Below are 16,417 nucleotides of genomic sequence, written 5' to 3' on the forward strand. Positions count from 1 at the left end.
ATTGTTGGGTTGTTGTTGTTTTGGTGTTTGTTGTTTTGTTTGTTTGCTTGCTGTTTTTTGGGGGTTTTGTGTGGGTTTTTTTTTTTTTTTGTTTGGTTGGTTTGAGTTTTTTTAATGGTTTTCCTTAGTTGCAAAGTGTGAATAGTTAGATATGGTCTTCTTCTAAATCAATCTTTAAATGTACACTGCAGCATGCCACACAATTTTTGACTCTTCAGTTACCCACAGGCATGAGGCTAAGGGAAGTCTCTAGTTTATGTGCAAGTTTTGTCCTAATATGCAGTCAAAGTGTGGCCAGACATACACCCCAAACCAGGAGCTTAGAGGTGCTCTTGAATCCCCCAGCTCAGACACAGATAGAGGCACTCTTGCTTTTTAAGGAAATTTCAACTAGAACAGCAGATAATGTGATTCAGCTTTTTTTTTTTTTTCCCCTAAGCAAAATTGTCCTACACTAAGCAAAAGCTATGAGTAAACGATGCAAGATTTTGATGGTGCAGTAACTTTATTTATTTGCCAGACATTCTCTGCAGAGAAAAAATTAAATTTTCTAAGTCTGTTTAGCATGGAAACTTGCTCTGAACAGCTAAGGAAAAAGTCACACTTGGGAATCTATTAACTTAATTACTGGCATGTCAGTCTTTTCTGTAAAATCTATGTTGCGTTCATGACAAATGGCAGAAGTACCACACTGACAAAAGCCATTTCATTCTTCTACAGTGGAGACAGTCCAAGGCGTCAGTCTTTGTGCACAATGTGTGATATCTTTCTTTTAGTCAGTGATGTAAGAAGTTCCTGAAGTTATGGCAATGCTTCCCATGTATTTGCATTCCTGTAAAATGCACAGTAGATGAAGATGGAAATTATATTTTTCATTGATCCTAAGCTCCAAGTTTCCTTGTTGAAGATGTTTAATTAAAAAAAAAAAAAATAGCCCAATGAGATTGTTGTTAAGGCATTCACATACATTTACAAGACTAAGCAAAATGCTGTCCCAAACAGATGCTCATTAGCAGAATGAAGAACAAGGAACTAAATCCTGTTTAGAGCAAATGATATCAAATTTGCAGTCTTTTAAGAGAGGCGACTTTCTGGGGAGGAGACTTCTATATTCAGCAGCATATTCTAGTACAACAAGACAATATTGCCTTGTTACGTAGGCTGGCTTTTAACTCATTCTGTTTACTGGAATTAATAATGTATGTTTACAAAAAATCCATACTCCTACAAAGACTTTTTTTTCTTAAAATACAGTAAAAATTACAGAATATATAGTAACATGGGTGATAGCAACTAGAAAGTGACCTGAGGCATGGAAACAGAGTTTTAGGATAAAATCTACCACAGATCATCAACATCCATTAAAAAATTTCTTATTTCAGTAAGGCACTAACCTGTAGAAAGAGGAGGTAAGCCCTTGCCGTGGAACATACACATGTACAGAGACCAAAACAAGCTCCTTTCTTCTTGGAAATGTGGATACCAATGTACTCAGATAGTTATCAACTTAAGGAACTTGTATTACAAGAAAATAATATTTAAATTGCAGAAGTAACAACATCTCAGATTACTGTAGCCTCTTAAAATGTTAATTAGTTCTACTATTCATTTTTGTTATGACTTACACAAAGTCACTGACACTACTACTTACGGCAGACTCACTTTCAAGTTGGGTCCTTAGTACACTAGTTAGTACAAAGGAATTGGTATTTAGTTATGAAACAGTTACAGCCAAACATTTTTTTATTTGTTCTAAAGCAATTGTTTCCACAAAAATGTATTGGTTTGTTTTTTTAAATAGAAATGATCCTTCTAGACTATTACCCTGAAAATTTCATTTTCCCGCAGCCTGAATTTGGGGGCACATCTGTGGTGACAATATTCTTTCCAACTCAAACTACTATTTCCTTGCAGAGTCTGTCTCCACAAAGCTGGTGCAGAAACCAGAGACACTCCAGCCCCACGGGGCAATTGGGCAATGGGTGGAAAAAGCCCCCTTATTTTCAAAGAAACTTTTCACCTAGCCAAGCAGACCTTTACCTCACCAAAATCTGGCAGGCTAAAAACAATTGGCCATATTTGAAAACTTTGCCATTCAGGCTTTTATTTCTCTAAGTTTGCTGTATACTTTTTTTCTTCTTTTTTTTTTTTCTCCCCCAGTTTAGGAACGGTTTGGATGACGACGGGAAATGAAACGTCTGCTCATGGATGGCCTCCCTCCAGGCGTCACCATCACCTCAGGGATGGGTGATAGCACAAAAGGACAACGCCACTCCTATCACACAGCACCAAGACTGTCGGCTTAAGCACCAAGGGTTGGGAGCAGCCACAAGTAAGAGCATCCCCGAAAAACAAAACAAAACAAAAAAAAGCCTTTGGAACCAAGACCAGGCTGCTGTAAACAGTAGTTTACCCGCAGGAGAACCAACTCTCTCAAGTTACCTTGAAGCTCCGGACGGGCGCTGAGGCCGGGAAGAGGCTGAGGCGCTGAGGGAGCGGGCGGAGCCGGGGCGGGCCGGGCTGGGCCTGTGTCAGCAGCTTCCCCGCCGCCTCGGGGGCGTGAGGGAGAGAGAGGAGAGAGAGGAGGGAGCGGCCGTCGGGGGCGGAGGGCGGCTGCGCGGCCGCCTCCCAGAGCTGCTGGCGGCCCTGAGGGGGCAGCGGCCGGAGAAGCGGCGTGGGGTGCAGCGGCCAGCGGTGCAGCGGCCAGCGGGAGGGCCGGGCCGGGCGGCCGCGGTGGGTACCCGCGCCCGCCAGCCGGGTCGTGAGGGGGGCGGCTGATGGCGGAGGAAGGGAAGGAGCCGCGGGGCGGGGAGCGCCGCCGCTCCCGCCCTCTCTGCGCCGTGTGAGAGAGGGGCTCCGGGGCTGGCGTGGGAGGCGATGCTGCTCCATTCTGACTCCCTCCCCGCGCTCCCTTGCAGGCACCGGCCACAACCTTACGCTAGCGCCGCTGCGGGGGAGGGCGAAGCGTCGGGCTCTGGGCTCCATCACCGCCCTGCATGCGCGGACGGCGTCTGTGAGACCGGCCGGTAGGTCCGCGGCTTCCCCGGCCGCTCGTTCCTGCACGCCGGGGTGAGGAGGGAGCGGGCGGCCACGGGTTCGGGGCCCGGCGGAGGCGTCCGGGCCGGGCCAAGCGCCGGGACCGCGGCCGTGGAGTGGCGGCCCGGGCCGCGGGGAGCGGGGAAAGGGGGGTACGGGGAGCACGGCGTGGGACGGCGGTTCTGCGGCTCGGGTCACCCGGGGGATGAACTGGGCTCCCGGTCACAGCGGTACTCACGGTGGGGGGGGGGTTGCGTTTGCCGGCCGAGAAAGGCTCGTTTTTTGTTTACTCAAACAAAGCAACCCCCCGAACTTTTTAACTCCTTGTCTTATTAATGTTTTTGAAGGAACAGAAATGAAGGATAGATCTATTGGCCGGTGATGAGAAATAGCGTAGGTTTCATTGGCTTTTTATCTCCCGGCAATCGACACCTCCGCAAGCCGCAGCATAATCTCCCTCATATTCTAGATTGTGTCATTCTCTTTAAATTGCATGTTTAAAACAACAAAGGCAGTGACTTCATAGGGAACCGCCAGGAGCTGCTCTGTACCCCTCCTGTTTATTGGGGAAACATTTGGGAACCGGTTTGGTTTTGTAGGTGGGATCTGAAAACTGTAAGGCTGGTTGCCGGTAATCTGTGTCTAACCATCTTATTAAGGTATGAGTTTGGGAGAAGGGAGCCTGAAAGTCATTACATGTGGAACTAGCTGGGGCAGTAATCGTGATCAGTCCGTGAAGCCTTCTCAGTGGGAAGAGAGCGTGTTTTATGAACCCGTGCAGTGAAACTGGGTCAGAATACACAGACTTTCTCCTGGGGTTTGAACCTCACACATGAAAGCTGTCAGCATATGTTCCGAGGTGTCTTGGCTCCCAGGTTGTTCGTTTGGGCTCAGACCAGTGAAGTGATGTTAGATATTTGAAATAATTAGGGCAGGACTGTGTTCTGCGTTCAAATTACGTATCAGGCCTTGAATTGATACTCTGCAAGTCTGTCTTCGGATGACCAGAGATATGTTTTAAAAACACTTAAGAATTAAAATCAACCAGGATAAATAAACAAATAGGAAAACAATTTAAATAGTTTGGTTCTTGTGCAAGAAATACTGATGAGGAAAGAGTAAATCTGATCTTAGAATCTTTTCATAGTGCAGTTACAACAGAATTCACTACCACTCCTAGTGCTATCAAATGTACCTATCTGTTCAGCTTTCACGTTGGGCATTTGTATTACATCTGGAATGTCTTTTTTGTCTACCAACAAGCATTTCTTCCCATAGACAGTTTTTAAATGTGAACAATAATTAAAGGAAACAAAAGCATGACAGCAAGACTTAGAAAAACCTAGAATCTAGCTTTTTAAGATTTTTTATGACTGATTTTTAACCTTGCAGTTATGTTTGATGACTGGAAAAGAATGTAACGTGTATTTCTTCCATAATTTTTTTTTTTTTTTTTTTTTCCTGTGCTGTTGCATGGTAAGAAAATGAACCTTCTTTAGATGATGGGTTTTGTGTTGATACTTCTTGATTTCTCCTGTTCGGGGTGTAATTTTATTTTTTTAGTTCAAGTAAAAGTAAAGAAGAGCGTGCATGAAACAAGGAAATATCTGTGGGAGAAGGATGGCCTGAATGTTACGGGAGTGCATAGCCCATATCTTCACCAGAATAACAGGGTGTATGAAGAGGATGGGATCCAGTAGTCTATTCGCAGCTTCATAGGCTTTTGAAAATAAAAATGGGCTGTGATATGGGTGAGTGGTAAATAACCACTATAACTGGTTATCTTGAACTGATGATAAGTTGTGCATAGTCTTGTTGGTTTGGATGCCCTGGGGGGAGGTAGTGAAGAAGCCCAGGAAAGGGAGGAGACTGCATTCCTGCAGGTGGGATGTTACCCAGGCACAAATGTTGCCTGTGCCTGTTTCAGTGGGAAGGAAGGTATTGTGTTTTTGTTTCTTTGTTGTTTTGTTGGTTTTTTTTTTCCTCTATGGTGGGATTTTTCAGCTGTGCAGTTCTTGTAAATAGGGATTAAGTATCACAGTGAAGGACTGCAAATTAAAGTGCAGTCTTTTATCTGCTTACTTTTTAAAGAGCACTGCAAAGCAAATATTTTCACTCTTACAGGTGGAACAGAAATTATTTGGCACACAGCTATTTTTTTTTTCCTAACCAAATGCAGGTATGAACAATAATAATTAGCAGTTGTATAGTACAATAAATCTTCAAAGTGCCTTCAAATCTTAATCAGCAAACCTTAATAGTGTGCTATTCCTGCAAGCGAGGTAAGTAATTAGATAGATAAAATGGGACTGGTCAGACTATTAAATGGAGCTTATTGTTGAAGTACCAGTCAGTTGGACAAAGCTGCTCTTTATCACTGAAGTATCTGAATGCTACTGTGCATTAAGTGGCTTCAAATACTTATGTGTTGAAATACATGACAGTATGGCCCAGAGGACCTGGTTAACATAAGCACTCTCTTGTTCCAAGTCCTTCACAGTTAAGGAGACCTTGTATTCAAGAGTCTCTCTCGTGGTTGTCCCAGAGCACCTGTCAGGACTTAACTTGAACAAGACCAAGGTCAGCTCTTAAAAAGGAATGATTTTCTTTTGAAGAACTTTCCAGTTCACCCACTTGACAAGCCTAGAACCTTTAGTCAGTTGATGATATTGGTAAAACTCAAAGCCCAGAAGTCTGTTAAACCTGGGAACCAGGTAAGTATTGGTCTGGCCAGTGCATTTTGAACATCTGAGGGGGAGTGTTGGTTATCAGCCCAATGCTCTGTTAGTCACCCTTTTTTTTTTTTTCTTGGTTTACAGAAAGACTGTCTGGAATTTTACTGTTTGAAAACAAGCTAGTTAGTGAGACAAGGAGGCTGAAAAGCAAGTCTTGGGGTAGTGTGTCACAATGCAGAAAATATTTGCAAGCAGTTGCCATTAGCTGTCGCTTACCATGGGACAAGTGTGGACGGAAAGCTATGAATACCAAAGTAAGTTAATGTTGTATGTCGCCAGTTAACTATTAATGAAATCTGTGCATCTGTAAAGAAGGGTGGAACTTCTGAAAGAAGTGTTTCCCAGCCCCACCTCCTCCTCAAGTGCAGAGAAGGAAGCTGGCATTTACAGATGGGAAGGGCACAAGACGACTCTTTGGTGCCATTTTTGTTTTGTCCAGGCTTCTCTTTCTCCTGTGTCAGTTAAATATGTGGTGAGCAACTAAGCATATTCTTTGTGCATCATTATCTATTAAAATACTTTCATAAAAGGCAATGAGTTGAGTAGGCTGCCTTGGGACAATGATATGCCTTGTGAATTTGAAATCCAATTGCCAGGATAGAGATCTACTCCAGTTAGCTTATGAAACTCTGTAGAAAGAATAACAGAGGTGAGAAGGCTTTGTTCTTAGGGTTTCATTTGTTGTTCTCTATCTTTTATGGGTAAATTTAATATACCACAGAAGTGTCTGCAATTAGTACGTTGAGAGTCAAAGGAGATCTAGTATTAAAACTGCTGATTTTTGATTGTTGGTATTTGTAGAGAATACTGTAGTTTTGCAGGATGTTGAGTGGTGTTAAGGATTTGTAGATGATGGTGTAATGTCAGATTTAGGCCTAGGTATTGTGTCAGCTCATTGTTCCTGCTTCCAACAGTCTGTTGTTAAATTAGATGAGATAGGGCACTTAGAAAAGAGAAGGAAGCTTTATCTCCCTTTTCATAGCTAGAAGAATTGACTGACCTAAAAACAATGAAAATTTAAGTGATGAAGTTCAGAATTGAACACAAACCTCTTCATTAATGAATCCAATGGCTGTCAAAAAACACCTATCACTTTTTTCAATAGACTCTGAGGTGAAAAGACTTTCAATTTTTTGTATGCTTCTACTTTGTTAGAGGAAGGACACGGTTTTCTGGGGAGGAGGGTCTTCTCCCACCTCTGGATGAATAATTTTGTTTGTTTGTTTCTTGAAAATTGTCTTACTAAAGAACATTTACTTGTATCTGTGGGAGAGATATGGGAGGGAACATCCTATAGAGCTTGCTGAACTTTTGGAAAGTGAATCTGAAAATGGTCTCAATATGGTGTTGACATATTCTCTGAGTATTTGTACGTAGTATAGGTACTTAGTTTCAGGCACACATGAAGAGAGGTACCTGAGAAGTGGCATATCTGAAGTCTGGTTTATTTAGAAAAAACAAATCTTGAGCTGAAAGCTACTTGGGTGACTTCTTGAATGATGCTGTTGCAGGTGATTTATATTTGTGCTGTATGCTTGAAATGGATGCTGAATTTAATAGCAAACACTCCTATTTAACTCTCTTTCCCAAGTAAGAGAACTTAAACACAGGTTGTTTCCCATCAGACCTTCCAACGAAATCCAGTTTTGTTTGTTACTCTGTAATTCGTTGAGGGCGGGGAAGCTGTTAGATCATACAAATTTCTCATGTTTGGAAGGTAGAATGTACTTTTCATCATAATGAATGTGAGACTCTTACTGGATAACTCAGTGGAAATTCCAGGTTCTCCTGTGTTTCGTATCCAGTATCATAACAGCTGTAAAAGCTGTTTTGACCACATCTATATATCGATGAGGTCTTATGTAGGTGCAGCTGATGTTCTGTAACAGCCAGATGACAGTTGTCTTCCTCATAAGTTCCAGGATGTCCTTGTACATTGGAATCTTAGCACCACCGCTGTGTGCTGTATAAAACTAATTATACTAGTTCATTGCAATACCATAGTTATGCTAAGCTATTATGTTATAGGAATTTTTATGTTCTCTGTTGACTTCGATGTTATTTCAGAATCGACATCAAAAGGCATAAAGACTTGTTAATGAAAATAATATTTACAGTAAAGTTGCATGCTTGGATGTGTAAGCTTCTCTGAGTCTTTGCCCATTTTTTAGTGTGCCTTTATTTTTATTCATGGAGTAGCTGATGTTGTACTTGGGTAGTAGGCAGGCCCTCAAGACCTGTTACAGAAAATAAAAAAAAAAAAACGCAAGGATCTGAGTGCAAAGGCTTTCTAAGTTATTACTGAGTACAGACAGAACATGGCTTATCTCATTATCTCAAGGGTTATAGATGCTCTCATTTTCAGCTCCTAGTTTGTGCAGGGGAGTTGGTTCCCAGTGATTAATTTTACGTCACACATGAGGATTTTTCCCTTTTTAATATTCATCTCTTTAGCATTTCAATAGTATGTGCAGATTGGCTATTGTATTTTCAGGTTTTCATATAGACATGAGTGGGTTCAAGGGCATTAAAAAAAAATCCGATAAACCTGTGACTCTGGAGGTTTTGTGGCTTTCTTAGGATCATTGGGGAAAGGTGATGGGACTTGACTCCTAAAGCCACATCTGCTGCACAGCAGGTTTTCAGAGACCCTCTAGGATGTTGCTGTTGAAATCGCAACTACAACATTTCAAACTTAAAAGCAATTTTATTTGGCATTAAGTGTGTTCCAGCTTTCTTGATGGAGCTGTTGAGTTTTGCTGCTGGCCACTTCTATATATTGCAATTTTAAAAGATTAAGTGGGCTAAAGAGGGGGCTAAATTAAAGCTTGAAACTTATACCGTTAGAAATAGTCGCACTTCCTATCAACGTCATGCTTGGTTTAAATGATGGAAGTTTTAGATTGGCATATTGCCTTAAGGCATGAAAAAAATGAGTATTTAGATTTTTATCGATGTCATATGTAGATAGTTAAGCAGTATATAAATTTTCTATCTAACTTGCTCGTCAGGATATCAGTAGTGTAAAAAATCCTGCTGATTCTTCTCTTGTCACAATTTGACAAGTGCAATAATATATTGTTACTGATTTTATCCATTTCTTTCTTGGTATAATTTAGTGTTTCAGCAGAGAGAGAAAGGGACTGGGCATTTTTACCTTTTAGTATCTTTACTGTAAAATCAGTAAGTGGAAGATTATGAAGATTATGATCAGTGAGACAATAGCTCGTTTTTCCCAAGCCAGTGCAGAGGTGTATTTGCCTTCAATTAAATAATTGGAAGTTTGAATCCCAGGCAAGCAAATATATGTAACTTCCTTGAATGGTTGTTTCAACAGGTGATAAATACTGCTCTGTCTTTCAGAGGTTTTGTTAAGGTTATTTCTTTCAAGTGCCTTAGAACACTTTAAATGTTTTTCAATGACTGAGATGCATTTTTCGTTTGTTGTTCTGAAGCAAGTTTGCTTTCATCTTTAGTAAGTCTCAAAATTAGACTGTTTCACATGAGTTTGACTTCTAGGAAATGAGGGAATACTGCCTATATGTATGTATTACAGATTTATTTGTCAATAAGCTCCCTTTGCACTTTTCAGTAAAGGATTCATCATCTCAGATTCTTAGGAGGAAAGAGATCTTGTCCAGCCTTTATAGACTGTCTTTTTGAGTTTTCGTATATCTTCAGTCATCTTGTCTTTGTTCCTTAGACCAGTGCCCTGCACTTGAGGGAACTTCTTTTAATGATTTGAAGGATAGCTTCACAAACACTTGCAGAAAAAGTCAGTTCATTGATTAGTGTGAGAAATCTGTACATGCAGTAGCAGCAAAAAATGATATCATGTCTAGTTAATCCACTGAAATATTAAAAAAAAATGTTACTGCTATCTAGGGAAAATTAAGATTTTAATGATATTTCTCCATAAAAAGTAACTTTGATGTTTGTGCATGTTGGTGTTAGGCATCTGAACTGATAGACCCTGAAGAGCACTGCTCACTTCACTGGAAATTTGAGCAGGATGCAAGTGGAATACGAACATGGTTGACATCCTTATTGATATGTAACATTACAATAGACAATGCAGTATATATCTGTATGTCTCTAGATTAAGAAAATAGTGTTCTCTGATAGAAATAACAATTGTGAAATTTTAAATGGCTTGTATCTGAAAAAGGAAGAAATTTAACAAGCTAGCTAGAATATACCTGTACAGGACCTGGAAGACTTTGATCTAGAAGGCCTAGTTTGAGAAAACAGTGTGAGAAAACCAATATTTTTTGGCAGTGCACTGAGTTTAAAAAAGCAAGGTGGAGAAACAAAGTGGGGGGCAATAAAGGGTGACCTCATTCATGATGTGCTATGGTACCTTCAGTTCTCTCTAGTCCAGGTTTATGGGCCTTACCAGAAGGTCCCTGTCACCTCATGTGCTGGTGGTGGAGGCTTCTGTGAGTTGAGGTTTCTCCCTGTTAAAGGCTGGGATGACATTTCAGACCTTCGGAACTGCAGGCACTTTTGGGTCTCCCAGCTTAGTGGTTGTGTTTAAGGCCTTCAAGGTTTAATCATTATTTGGTGTGTGCTGTGGTTGGTTGATTTTCTTTTTTCTCTCTTTCTCTTTTTTTTTAAAGAACTGTTGGTTCTTTTCCCTTTTTAGTTGTAAGGTTGTTCAAACTCCAAAATATCAGAAGTTTGACAGAGAAGTCTGCTATAATGGAGTTGGATCAAGGGTTGGACTTGATGATCTCTGAGGTCTTTTGCAACCCAGTTGATTCTGTGATCTGTTTACTGAGAATTGCATGCAATAGAATCACAGAATGTTAGGGACCTCGAAAGGTCATCCAGCCCAATCCCCCTGCTGGAGCAGGAACACCTAGATGAGGTTACACAGAAAGGTGTCCAGGCACTAACTTTTTGAGGAAACCCTACAACATTAGACCTCTGTTTCCTAAAAGAGGTTTCTTGTGATGCCATTTATCTGGTGAACGTACATGCTTAGCAAAGCAAGTTAATTCCCAAGAACCTTAAATTTTTAACAGCTTAATTTTTCTGTGTGCCCTGTCACTGCAATCCCTTGAATGACCGTAATAAAGACTTTAGAGGTTATCTGATTATGAAGCTGGCAGTGATGAGAGTTTGTTTCGTCAGCTATATATACTCATTTATTGAGTGACTTTGCAGTTGGGTTATCACATGTGTGGAGCAGACAGATCAGCCTGGAGCTTTAAGTGCATGGGCCAACGAGTGGAACCAAATTACTGAAACAGCTTTGCAGAACTCCTCTATAGCAAATTACAATGTGTGTGCTCACATGATTGTTGCAAGACACTGGTGTTTCGGGAGAGTGTGATATGTTGTAAAAAATAACTGGGTTTTTTGTGTTTGTTTTCAGTAGTTTTTCATACTGTCGTTTTATCACATTAGCACTAATGTTTGCTTAAATCTGTTGGCAGACAGTTCCAACAAGAACAGTTTTCTCCCTCTTACGTTGCTTCCTGGTACAGTTCTGTCCTCTATGAATCTGAGAAATACAGTATGTAAGGAAAGAAAAGCTTAAGCCTACTTTTTGTTCTTTTGTTATAAAATACAAAGGAAAACCCTAAAAAGGTTTTAATTATAATTTTGTAATTTTATTTGCATGCATTGTCTTCACAATAGAAGATATTTTCTTTGCTGGAAGATGGTTTTGATTTGTCAGTTGCTGTGGTGGTGGTGCACACAGCAAAGGTTGGTGGAAGAAAAGGTTTTGTGTTATTTTTGGTGCCTGCAAACATGATAAAAAGTGACTGTGGGATCCTTCAGGACCCTTAACATGTTCTTCTCTAGTGAGCTTTGAGAAGATAAATTACTGTCCTCACAGGAAACAAAAAATAGTCTTTGCAAACTGCTTGATTACAGCTATGTGACTGAACTAAAACATCATGTGGAGAAAAAGTGTAAATGCCTTCAGAAAGGGATTGGACAAATTACCAGAACAGAAACCATTAGTGACAGACTTTGCTGTGCAGATTGAACCTTGAGCTGAGGAACTCAATGAACTGGTGAATTGCCAGGGAAGGGTGATGGGAGGGATGGTCTGATCCAGTGTAGCAATTCTTGTATTGAACGTTGCTTCGGCTTCTAGACACCAAAAGAAATAGGAGGCTCCTCCAAACCAAAAACTTCCTTAACTTTTTTTTGCTTTAAAAAAAAAAAAGCTTATACGAAGTCTTCGATGATCTGCCTTTGAAGCTTGTGTGTGTCCTTGTGGGCTGTCTTGATGTTTTGAGAAGAACCCTAGGAATCAAAGGAATCCAGACACCAGGAGCTGCCATGCTGTTCATGAAATTCTGTGCAACGGGAGCATGTTGGTGGCACTTTCACTGTATCTGAAAGACAGGAGTTTCCACCTGGCTTGAGATCTTGAGCTGTCTGGTTCAAGCTGCAGTTCCTCGCTTGTTTTTTCATACCTTCTTCCATGAAATCCTTATTGCCTTTTCTTCAGACCTCTTATGGAGGGATTAAATGATGGATAGCCAAGTAATCAAGGGAGTTGATGGTCATGCATACAAATCTAGAGTAAAAATAGTTGCTCAAGAAGAGAGGACAAAAAGACAGGAACACCTTGGTGATGTCACAAAGTTTCTGTTGCCATATTAGTTGTGAAAATATACTTCTAGATGAAATAATAAAAGAGATTCTCTAAGTAATTGCATTTTTAAATGATATCGCATGAAAAGCACAAAAAAACCAAACCAAACCAACTTGTAGAGATGTAAATAGTTTTATTTTCCAGCTGCAAAACATGAAAAACTTAAGAACTGAAGACCATTCTGCAATCATGAAAGGCATTCTTTTTGTTCTTCCTTGCCTCAATATCAGATTCTTGTTCTCTGGTACTAGTGTCTGTTTTGCCATGTGTGCTCTTTGGCCTCTGATGCTGAAATAAGCATAGAATAGTCAAAAACAGTATTTTTCAACACAAATCCTTTACTTTTGAGATATTGTCAGACACTGATGGAATTTGTGTCTTTCTGTACTGGGTATTAAAGAGCAGAATAAAATCAGCAGGTTGCATTTAATGTGGTATGTGGAAATTTCCCTGATGCTTGGACAGTGCAGAATATAGTTTGCAATGTTGTAGAAAATATTTTTGTGCTTGACTTTAACTGAACTCTTTGATATATGCATTAATTCTCATAGAATCTGTCCCGCCCATGGCCTTTGCTTTGAGAATATTAAAGAACTGAAGATCATAGAATTTAACTTTTCACCATAATGTGAACTGCAACTTGGGAAGTCTGATGATGATGCAAAATCTGTTTGTTCTGCTTCCCTCTTCAGTGGTTTTGGAGAAGTAGAAGAGAAAATATTGCCTGTGTAGACTTTAATAATTTATATGTTTACTTTTTATGTAGACAACATACATTTCAAGGCTTATGATGTATTTTCAATGATAGGCTATAAAAGCCAATTAAAAAGAAAAAAAAAGGGAACCAAAACCAAACAAAAACCCAAAACAAACCAAACAAAAACAATGTGACTTTTTTGCCAAGACGTAATATACATCTAATAAAAACAGTTGCTTTTTATTATAATTCTGGAACCTCAAGGTGTACTGTCTTTAAACTGTTTTCAGATAATTTTTTTTCTTATGGTGTGGAGCTGAGATTTTTCTGCGTGACAAAAGCTCTGATTAGTGAGCAGTAGGCTCTTTGATACAGAACAGCTGTAAATTGTGACTTCTGAGTAGGGAAAATTTGGGTTTCCTACTTTTACAGAAGTCTGATTATTGTGGAAGAAGATCAGTGAAAAATTTGAGAGGTTGCTCATCAGCATGATAAAAGGCAAAGCCTAGATTAGTGACAGCGCTCTTCAGTTAGTTTTTCTGCCAAAACTCAAAATTTTAATCTGTAAATCTGCACCTTTTAAAATCACAAAATCATAGAATAGTTTGGGTTGGAAGGAACCTTCAAAGCTCATCTAGTCCAACCCCCTGCCGTGAGCAGGGACATCTTCAACCAGATCAGGTTGTTCAGAGCCTTGTCCAGCCTGGCCTGGGATGTTTCAGGGATGGGGCATCCACCACCTCTCTGGGCAACCTGGGCCAGTGTTTTACCACCCTCAGTGTAAAAAAATTTCTTCCTTGTGTCCAGCCTGAATATGCCCTCTGTTAGTTTAAAACCATCACCCCTTGTCCTGTCAGTACAGACACTGCTAAAAGGTCTGTCCCCATCTTTCTTATAGGACCCTTTTAAGTACTGAAAGGCTGCAATAAGGTCTCCCTGGAGCCTTCTCTTCTCCAGGCTGAATACCCCAAACTCTGTCAGCCTGCCCTCACAGCAGAGCTGTTCTAGCCCTCTGATCATTTTTATAGCCTCCTCTTAACCCTCTCCTCTTTCCTGTGCTGAGGGCTCTGGAGCTGGACACAGGACTCCAGGTAAGGTCTCACCAGAGTGGAGCAGAGGGGCAGAATCACCTCAAGCTGCTGGCCACGATCCTTTTGTGCAGTCCAGGTTTGCCTTCTGGGCTACAAACGCACGTTGCCAGCTCGTGTCCAATCTTTCATCCCCCAGTACTCCCAACTCCTTCTCCACAGGGCTGCTCTCAACCCCTTCATCCCCCAGCCTGGATTGACACCGGAGTTGCCCCCACCCACGTGCCTGACCTTGCACTTGGCCTTGTTGAACCTCATGTGGTTCACATGGGCCCACTTCTTGAGCTTGTCCAGGTTCCACAACCTTGCTGAGGGTGCACTCAATCCCACTGTCTGTGTCGTTGTTGTAGACATTAAACAATACTGCATTTATTCCCCCTAAATGACTAGGGTAATATTCAGCTTCTAGGTAAGTGAATGAAAAATGACCAGTAGTGTAAACCATATCACAAAAATATTCAGAACAGTTATTTGAAGAAAAAGTACTTTTCTTCTGTAATTGATTAGGAATGGTCCGTGGGGTGCCTTAGGTTTGCCAGCAAGACTTGGCACCTATAATGATGTTTTGTTTTTTTAAAAATGTTTTTTTTAATGTGAAAGTTGCTGATACCTCCAACTGCTAGTTTGTAAGTTGGGCCTTTCTTCCTTGGCTAAAACAGTACAGGCACGCTTTCATGTAAGCATACTTGTTTTCTGTCCTTCTCTCTCTGCTGTCTGATGAAGTCTTGGTCTGGCTTCTACACAGTGAGCAATCTATGGGTTCTTCTTCCTGCTATGGACTGAGAAGATATTACATTCTCCTGTCTTAGAGATTTAAATCTCAAGATTGTCAGATTTTGTTCCCTCCCTCCTTGTTTGTTTGTTTTCTCTCTCTCTGGTGTGTTTTTTTTTTTTTTTTTTTACTCCTCGCCTCCTTTCATTAATATCAAATTGGGTATTTCTCCAACTGGAAAACTGTTGATGCTTCTCACCGATTATCTAGTACTGCACTTTCTCAGATAAGTTTGTGCAGCTTGAGGGAAACTGATGCAACTGATCCGGTTTGAAAAACTCTCATGCAAATTCAGTATTTTGTAAGCAAAGTAGTGAGACAAAAATTGAAAATTTACTATTGGCAAAACATTCTAAAGTTTTGAAATGTGTTTTGAATCTGCTGCCCAAGTACTTTTTAAAATAATGAATTTATTAATTTTTTACATGCTGTACCAGAAATCTTTCACTTCTTTTCCAAAGTGTTTATTCAGCAATGAAAGATGGGAATAGGAGCTGAAGAGCTTCAGCCCATCTTTTTTCTCACAAAGAATTTCAAAATTTGTTCCTGAAGGCACCACTTTATATTAGAAATTTGTGCCACTTTTATACTGAAATTGCATGTAATATTTTTCATAACATACCCATTTTTGAAGTCTTTAAGTTTGCAAGACTCAAACTGAAATACTGTATTGAAGACTGAAAGAATAATTGGATTGTGGTGAAAGTTCTAGCCATGCATGGAAGGGATGAAAGTTGGTATGTCATATAACACTTGAGCTCTTATGTCTTAGAGGAAGGAAATATTTTTTTTGCCTTGGTTGGTGTTTCTCTTTATTTTTGGTTGTTCTAGTTGGTGTTTTCTTGGGTCTCCATGGAATAAGGGTTATGGGGTTAAGCTGCTGTACATGGAATTACCAAATTGATGGAGAAGGTGGCAAATGTGACACATTCTTCAACTGGTCTAACTCCCTGTGGTCCAGCTGCATCAATAAAAGATTCAGATGCTGTTATGTGATCCTTCTGTTCTCCTTTCACTTAACCCTTCACCAGGGCAGTGGGTTCAGAGGTTGATACAACCTTCTGCTTGGTTCTGTTCCAATACAGCCAGTATAATTTGTACATGGGCATTATCTGCCCATGTCCTCAGTCTGACTAGCTCTCTGTTATTGTTCATCGGAATGTTCTCACAAGAAAAGAAAGATGATGCTGTGACTCGCTTTCCTCTCACAATTTCTAGGACCGCAGAGGAAAAGTTTCTGCTAGTTTGTCCTTGTTACTCAGCCAAGGGTGTAATATGGTTCTTTGTCCTCTAACTCTACTAACATGAATGTATTTATCATCCAGACAAAGCAAAACTTCCCTGCACTCTTGTTTTTTGGTGACAGCAGGCTTGGCGTTGTGTCATGGTGCTATCTTGTTTTTCCTGTTTTTTTGGCAGTGCCATCTTCTGTTGCTTGTTCAGTCCTGTAATCTCTCCAAGTACCAAAAT

General features: G+C 40.5%; 2 protein-coding genes across 7 annotated transcripts in view; one reads left to right on the forward strand and one right to left on the reverse strand.

The window, feature by feature from the left end:
* Positions 1–3,011, reverse strand: part of LOC136101075 (uncharacterized) — a 42,745-nt gene extending 39,734 nt beyond the window's left edge. For 2 of the 3 annotated variants that reach the window (XR_010651303.2, XR_011738851.1), the window contains exon 1: positions 2,443–3,011. Coding sequence is in view for 1 of the 3 variants with exons in the window: in XM_071807962.1 (XP_071664063.1) it covers positions 773–832; positions 2,443–2,985 (603 nt within the window). In the remaining 2 variants the exon portion in view is untranslated. Of the gene's footprint in view, positions 1–486; positions 833–2,442 lie in introns of those variants that run through there. The other variant, XM_071807962.1, reaches the window with a different exon arrangement.
* Positions 2,637–16,417, forward strand: part of PTPN13 (protein tyrosine phosphatase non-receptor type 13) — a 125,299-nt gene continuing 111,518 nt past the window's right edge. For 2 of the 4 annotated variants that reach the window (XM_071807956.1, XM_071807957.1), the window contains exons 1-4: positions 2,637–2,733; positions 2,919–3,026; positions 4,600–4,787; positions 5,856–6,025. In XM_071807956.1, coding sequence (XP_071664057.1) covers positions 5,989–6,025 — 37 coding nt within the window. In that variant the 5' untranslated portion in view covers positions 2,637–2,733; positions 2,919–3,026; positions 4,600–4,787; positions 5,856–5,988. The remainder of the gene's footprint in view (positions 2,734–2,918; positions 3,027–4,599; positions 4,788–5,855; positions 6,026–16,417) is intronic. The other 2 variants (XM_065836854.2, XM_065836855.2) reach the window with 2 other exon arrangements.

This window comes from Patagioenas fasciata, chromosome 4, assembly GCF_037038585.1.
Source record: "Patagioenas fasciata isolate bPatFas1 chromosome 4, bPatFas1.hap1, whole genome shotgun sequence".
Taxonomy (NCBI): domain Eukaryota; kingdom Metazoa; phylum Chordata; class Aves; order Columbiformes; family Columbidae; genus Patagioenas; species Patagioenas fasciata.